Source organism: Drosophila ananassae, chromosome 2L (assembly GCF_017639315.1).
Source record: "Drosophila ananassae strain 14024-0371.13 chromosome 2L, ASM1763931v2, whole genome shotgun sequence".
Taxonomy (NCBI): Eukaryota; Metazoa; Arthropoda; class Insecta; order Diptera; family Drosophilidae; genus Drosophila; species Drosophila ananassae.
Genome location: NC_057927.1, coordinates 22,740,561 through 22,747,418, shown reverse-complemented (window position 1 = coordinate 22,747,418; position 6,858 = coordinate 22,740,561). Strand labels below are relative to the sequence as shown.

Here is a 6,858-nt window from a genome sequence, read left to right as displayed (position 1 = left end):
CATTTAGGGCCGAGTATTTGCACTGCCGCAACCTCATGAAATTCATGTGGATTTCATGGAATAAAAACTCGCGTAAAAAACGTCAAATTGCAACACCTCGAGGGCACACAGTGTGCCACAGATACAGATACAAATACAAACACAGGGCAGTCAGTGGGATCCAGTGAGGAGTCGGGCGTGGAGAACCAGAACTGAAACGAGGACCCCAGGCTGACCACAGAGGCAGCCCCAAGTCCATGAGTTAGTGGCTGCTCCCCTACCGCCACTAGCTCCCCGGACAGACCCTCATAATAATTGCGTATCTGGCAGATGCAATTTATCCGTGAATTTGTTTTTAATTTTCAACACATTCGCTAATTTGATTTTTAACTTCGTTTCGAGCACTGCCTCGGTCTCAATCACAGACAGGCCCAACCAAATTGCTGCACCTAATCGTGAGCATAAAGATGGGGCAGGGGCTGAGGTTAGGGATTTTGGGATGAGGATGTAGGATACGGAGATGGGTATAGGGATGGGGATGGGGATCTGGGCCCCTGGATAGGACGACTCCAACACCCGCTTTCATTTATAATTTTGTGCAACTCACTTTGGCCCAGAGCTCAGAATCTTCAGCTCAATAAAACACAGTCCAAAAATGGAGACTATCCAAGTTTGCTTTGCAGTTTATTTAATTTATTTTATTTTATATTTTTCTACTTATTCTGGTAATTTCTTCCCGTGTATTCCTTTTCCCCAAGTATAAAGTGTTTTTCCATCCTCCTCTACCCCGAAACTTTTTGTATCTTTTTTAGCTGGACGGGGCGCTGCTTGTTAGTCGCGTAATTTATGTTCCACCAGATACTCGTTGGCGTTGCTTGGACCTGGCTCTTGGCCTTATCCCCAGTCCTCTCCATCCCTAAGACACTCCTCCCCCTTTAGGATCCCTTGGCAGAGAAGAATCCTCGTGGTGTCTCCGCTTGTCTCTGCTTATTTTCTTATCCGTTGTTATCCACGTTGCAAGTTGTTTGCGCAGGCGCAACCCAAGGGCCATGGGCAAAAAAAAATGAAACGAAATAAGACTACAAATCGATTTTCAACGCGAACCAGGCAGCGTTCGATGGCCCCCAAAATCAAGCAGAAAATGCACAGTGAGCGTGAAGGGATTAGGGATTAAATTGTTGAATTAATAAGTGAAGTTCATTCATTTCACTTTAAATAGGTGACCTAATTTGAGGTTTTCCGCGAAGAATAGACCATTTTTCTCAGATCTCACTGCATGAGAACATGGCCTGGCTACCACTGCTGGCCAGCAACTATAATCCACACCTTGGCTTTATGGCAAATAATTTTGCGGGCAACAAGAACATGAACCGGAAACATAACAAATCATAAATTAAACCCTCGTTAAGCGAACTTATTGCCATTGCTGGCCAACGGAGAGGTCTCGCCCATGCGCCATAACTGGCAACTGAGACCTCTCTGGCCGGGACGGGCCGGACCGGGCCCTCCCTTGCAGCCCCTTGGACCCTAGTAATACCCCATCCATAAACCCCTCCTCCAGTCCTCCATAAGGAATATGCAGTCCAGAAGTTCGAATTCTGTTCTGGTCTGCTTTTCTTCGGTCCAGAGTAATTTGCTTCATCTTTATGCCTTTCAGTGCGTGGCTGTGAGTTTTATTTTATGTTACTACTTGTTTAAATTATATTGCGCTATTAAGCGAATTTAATGAAAACGCTGCAAGGCCTTGCGAAAAAAGAAATAAAATAATAAAAGCAAGAAGGTCTGACGTGAGAAAGAGTGTTATTTTTTGCTGGCCTCGTTAGGTGTAAAATAAAGCCCGGCAAATCGAACGTGTTAAGGCGAATGATGGTGATGATGACTGGTGCATGGCTTGGGAGGATTCCTTCTTCCAGAGATCCTCATCCCGGGATCGGGACAAAAAATCAAGATAAAGATAAAGAGCCAGTGAACAATCAGAGGACATACCGCACAAATTGCGCTTAATCCATTGGCATTTCATTATTAAGCAATTTTGCAGGAAGCACACAAAAACCGAAAATCCGATCAGAGCTACGGGGCAATTTAAATTTTTATACAATTTGTACAAAAATGCTGTTATTCTTGCACAAAAGTAGCATAATTATTTCCGAGAAACTGTCCCAACCAGAAGACAACCAGACACAACGAGCTCCGCACCAGAAAAAAGCCAAAACCCAAAAAAAAAAAAGGAAGAAAGAAAAAATCGCGCATGTCAACCAAAATCATTGCAGACGACACATTATCCTCACGGCAAAACGATGCTAATCCATCACGGACCCTCAAGCTTCAGCTTCTGAGCCAAAAGCAAGGATACACAGAGAAAAAATCGGATACTTTTGAATTAATTCAAATCTGAAAACACTACCTTAAAAGGGTAACCTATCACCTACCCGTTCCTTCTCATTTTACAAAGTTATATAGTTAATAAATTTTATAAAATTAAGAAAAAGTAAATTAGTTTTTTTCTTAGTGCTTAACCAAGAGACGAAATGTCACTTAAGCATCCCGAATGGATCTGGCCAGAAACGAGAATCTCAGACGGATTCCTTTCGTTCAGCTAACCAAGTGCGATCAACGATCAGCGATCGGTTATGAGATCAGAACAAAAGACCTCTTACTGCAAAACGAGGCCAGCAAAACGAACCCCAGAGCCAAATCACGACGCACAGTCTGGCAAGACGATCGAAGATCGGACCCCTATCCAAGCCACCGATTCCCGATCGGTGAATTATGCGCGACATCATTTTAAATCGTTGTAGCGACGTCAAAGCTAAACACCGATCAGGTCAAGCCAAAGCCAAACTTTAAGGAGGCCAACACAAAAATACATCCAGAATCCCAGAATCCGGATCCCCGATCCCATTGTCTTTGGGTAGCAGCCGCCCTAATTGATGCAGCACAGCCATAAATTTTGATCGGGCAACGATCTTCATACAGTATTCTCTCGTTTTAGTTGCCATGAATACATCAATATCGATATCACATTTATTGAAAGTCGTTGGGATCACGTTCTACGTAGAAGCCAGGAGCCTTAAACAGGGCCATAAAGTTATCCAGAGGCATCGGCTCAGGGTCAGGATTATCCACAGGAGTGAGTTCCTCCTCCGAGTTTGTCTCCTCCATGTCCAGAATCATATTTTCAGACTCCGGCTGATTATCAGACACATTTCCGTGCTCATCCTCGGGTGCACTCTCGGCCCCATTTTCGGGTTCATTGTCAGGCTCATTCTCCGATCCAATCTCGGATGCATTTTCAGTTCCATTGCCAGAGTCCTGCTCAGTTTCCTCGTCTGTCTCCCCCTCAGATTCCTCCTCAGACTCACCCTGAGATGCATCCGGAGACTGATCTTCAATCTGCATGTCCGAGTCTGACGATTCCGTCTCAGACTCCATCGAGTCAGTTTCCGATTCAGACGAAGTTTCTATATCGTAATTCTCAAACGCCAGGGAATACTCCACCTCACGAGCCTCCCACTCATTTGCAAACATTCCTATTGTTCCGGAGATGACCTCACCCCTTTCCACCACCACCACGTCGTCTACGAAGAGGATGGTTTGCCTCAAATATGTGCGTGGCATTTTAGGACTTGTGGAGAAGAGAGGCTTCACCCGACCATCCGGCCGAGTAAAACCCACATCCATGTGGAGAACCATACCTCCCAGCCGACAATTTTTGGTGCCCATTAGCTGAAACTCAACCCTGAAGGAATCATCATCTACATGGGCATCGCGAATGTCAATTTGTTTGAGGAAAAACCTGTCCGTACAGAGCTGGTCACCGTTAACATAATCCTCGATTACGGTCACTGGCTTCTCGTTGATTATAGGCCGATGGGTGTATTCCATTCCACTGGCAAACAGACATACTATATTGGGAATGATAAGGCCGCCCTTAACCAAATAAAAACTCCTGGCAAAGAGTACCTCTTTGAAGAGTGACTCGACAAATATGGAATGACTGAAAAGTGAGGATATAGAACAGAAATCAGAATTAATTCATGATGATACTTACCCCAGCCACTCCGACACTATAATGTCCACCTTTTTCAAGCCGCACGGCAAGCGGATCTCATCAATGTCGCCCTCGACGAATTCGAATATATCCTCCTTCTCGCCATTGTCCTTGGCTGCCAAGGCGTCCTTCACACACTTGGCACTTTCGCTACTTCCCACAGCTATGACCTTAATAGCTCCAGCATCCACGCTCATCAGGCTCAGCAATCCACTCCGGCAGCCCACGTCCATGACGATCTGTTGCAATTCTTGTCACTTCGAGGCACAAGCAAGTCACTCATTCTTACCTTATCCTTAAAAATGTTCTTGCAACGCTTTAGCAAACGGTCATAGGCATTAGTGGTAATCGCGTCCTTCAGCATACTCTCCCCCATCTCCCAAATAAGGTCCGGATCCATATCCATTTTGAATAAAATATATATTAATTTTTGGAGTTAGAGAAAATTTTTCCACCAATGGCTGAGACTGAATTTGACTGAGAACTTTTCACAGAGCTTCTACAATTTGAAATGTCATTGCCAAGCAGTGCTGATAAATCCCCAAAAAAGAAAAGGTAGAGTCGCTCCACATTTCTCACAGCTTTCAGATGTTATCGACTATCGGGGTGACAACAATTAGTTAGGAGCCAATAATTGTGGGTTTGATCCTTCTTATCAGCGGGAGCAAGGACAGGGCAGGGCAGCCTGTCTAACAAGTCTTTAATTTATAGGTGACTTGGGGCGCAGTGTCTCGCTCCTCGTGACAAATGCCTGCAATTTGATATCCCCAAAGAAAACTCGTCTAAGGAATGGGGACCGCGGCACGGACATACACAAATTGAAATGTTTGTTGGGCCTACGCTGCCTCCGAGGATCGTAGAGAGAGTACACTGCGACTGTTTGGGACTTTGTTAATGCGCTCAGCGGGGAGCTGGGCTGGGATCTCATAGGTCACCTGCCCAGGTGAGGGATGCGAACAAATGTTGACCGAAAATCAAAGATCGCTGGGCTCATTTGTGGCGCTTTTGTGCACGCTAGATAACCAATATTTTATAATCATGTCGAATAATGGTGTGCATATTAATTTCATGGGCGCATAAAGCAACTTTATGGCCTTTTAAGAACTGCCATTAACAATGCCCCGCCATGCACAAACACAAAACGAGCTGACAAGAGATTTGTTTTTTTTTTTTTTTTTTTAGGAACATCTCCGAGGTTCTCGACTCTCGAGACAAAGCCCCGGAATGGCTAAAATAGTAAATAGAGTTATAAACGCATAAAAGGCGTTCATTGTGAAGGCCCCACTGGCGTTGGCTTTCACAAATTTATGCGACGGGACCATCAATTAATTAGAGGCGGGGAGACACATTTTCACATTCCCGAGGCCAGTGGAGCTTTGAAATTAATTTGTTAAGAAAGTCGTTAACAATTCGACTGTCCGCTTTCTAACTCCCCGAACCGATTGATTGCTCATCTCTTCGAGGCCCCAACCCACCCCTGGGCCCATTACTGGATCAAGACCTCGTTTAACGACCCCTTTTATGCCAGTTATCGTTTCGGGTCACTTTATGTTTTAATGCGTAAATCTTTGGACGACAATGGCACTAATTCCCACTCAAAATCAGTCCGAGGTAAATCTCTTGAAGCTCTCCACACGGGTGCGATCTCCCCGGAAGCTGATGCTCAGTTCAAAGTTCATGCAGCGTCCGTTCACAGCGCTCGGCATCATGGCCAGGATGCCACGCACCTGATCATTGGCTTTGACAAACAGAGGCTCGTCCAGGTGAAGCAGGGTCTGTTCCCAGTGCGTCCAGGGTGAGCGCGGAGACGTGCACAGGGTTATGGGGGTCTGGTTCTCCCCGTAAAAGAATCCCACGTCGAAGTACAATACCAGGACATTGATCACCCCGGGGCGCAGGACTCTCAGCACGAAGTTCGAGCGGAAGACCACTGGTTCGTTCCGGACAGTGTCCAAGTGGGTGGAGTGAATCCAGCACTCGTCCGTGAGCAGCTGCTGGATGGGCACGCAGTCCACAGTGGGCGCCTGGGAAAACTGCTTCCTCAGGCAGCTCATGTCTATACCCTCGACGTCGCGCCAGAAGTTTAGGTTGGCCATGCGATGGGGGTCACTGGCACCGATCATCCACAGATTGGCAAGGCTGGGGAGGATGAGGCCTCCGGGTTTGAGCCACTTGTCCCTGGCAAAAAGCACCGAATTCAGCATACCCTCCATATAAAGAGCGTTTCTATAGTACAGATTTTTTCATTATATTTTCATTAAGAGAAACAAAAACCTACCCCATCCACTCAGAGATTATTATGTCCACCTTCTCAATGCCATCGGGAAGCTTCAGTTGCTCCACCAAGCCCTTGACCACCTTCACCACATGCTCCTTGTCGTTGTCCTTTACGATTTCCAAGGCAAGATCTGCAGTATCCGTATTTTCCACGGCTATAACCTTGCTAGCTCCAGCGTCGGCGGCAAAGAGGGAGAGGATTGCTGTACCACAGCCCACATCCAGCACAATTTTTCCCTCGAAGAACTCCCTATTTTGGAGTATTGCATCCCGAAAAGCCTCTGTTCGAACGGAATCTCTTAGCAGCGCGATGTGGGTCTCCAAATTATTGTAGAAATTAAAGAATTCACTGTAGCGGCCTTCCAAGAGAACTGACTGAGGGATCGACTTATGATTGGTTAATAAAATGTCGTCCCAAGACATGATTACAAAAAAAAAAAAAGAAAAAACAGAAATGAAAAACAGAAAAAGTTTTAAATAGTTCCTGATTGTTTTGAAACGAAAAACGAACTAATATTTAAACCGACTTCATTCGAATAAAGTGATTGGAA

At 45.6% G+C, this 6,858-nt stretch overlaps 2 protein-coding genes across 2 annotated transcripts; both read right to left on the bottom strand.

Annotated features, from left to right (window-relative positions):
• Positions 1–2,923: 2,923 nt before the first annotated feature.
• Positions 2,924–4,549, bottom strand: LOC6501665 (probable protein arginine N-methyltransferase 1.2). The gene is made up of 3 exons (XM_001955676.4): positions 4,320–4,549; positions 4,031–4,269; positions 2,924–3,976 (listed from the first exon to the last, which is right to left on the bottom strand). Exons 1-3 carry the CDS (start codon positions 4,434–4,436, stop codon positions 3,004–3,006), a joined length of 1,329 nt encoding a protein of 442 aa, XP_001955712.1. The 5' UTR covers positions 4,437–4,549; the 3' UTR covers positions 2,924–3,003.
• Positions 4,550–5,564: 1,015 nt separating this feature from the next.
• On the bottom strand, positions 5,565–6,858 carry LOC6501664 (protein arginine N-methyltransferase 1). The gene is made up of 2 exons (XM_001955675.4): positions 6,309–6,858; positions 5,565–6,256 (listed from the first exon to the last, which is right to left on the bottom strand). Exons 1-2 carry the CDS (start codon positions 6,728–6,730, stop codon positions 5,632–5,634), a joined length of 1,047 nt encoding a protein of 348 aa, XP_001955711.1. The 5' UTR covers positions 6,731–6,858; the 3' UTR covers positions 5,565–5,631.

Excerpts from the sequence above, each read along its gene's own strand:
- LOC6501664 (XM_001955675.4), bottom strand. The coding sequence starts at position 6,730 with ATGTCTTGGGACGACATTTTATTAACCAATCATAAGTCGATCCCTCAG. Across the intron at positions 6,257-6,308 it reads ATAATCTCTGAGTGGATGGG|AAACGCTCTTTATATGGAGG; the intron begins GTAGGTTTTTGT and ends TCTGTACTATAG.
- LOC6501665 (XM_001955676.4), bottom strand. The coding sequence starts at position 4,436 with ATGGATATGGATCCGGACCTTATTTGGGAGATGGGGGAGAGTATGCTG. Across the intron at positions 4,270-4,319 it reads AGAACATTTTTAAGGATAAG|ATCGTCATGGACGTGGGCTG; the intron begins GTAAGAATGAGT and ends GAATTGCAACAG. Across the intron at positions 3,977-4,030 it reads ATAGTGTCGGAGTGGCTGGG|TCATTCCATATTTGTCGAGT; the intron begins GTAAGTATCATC and ends CTCACTTTTCAG.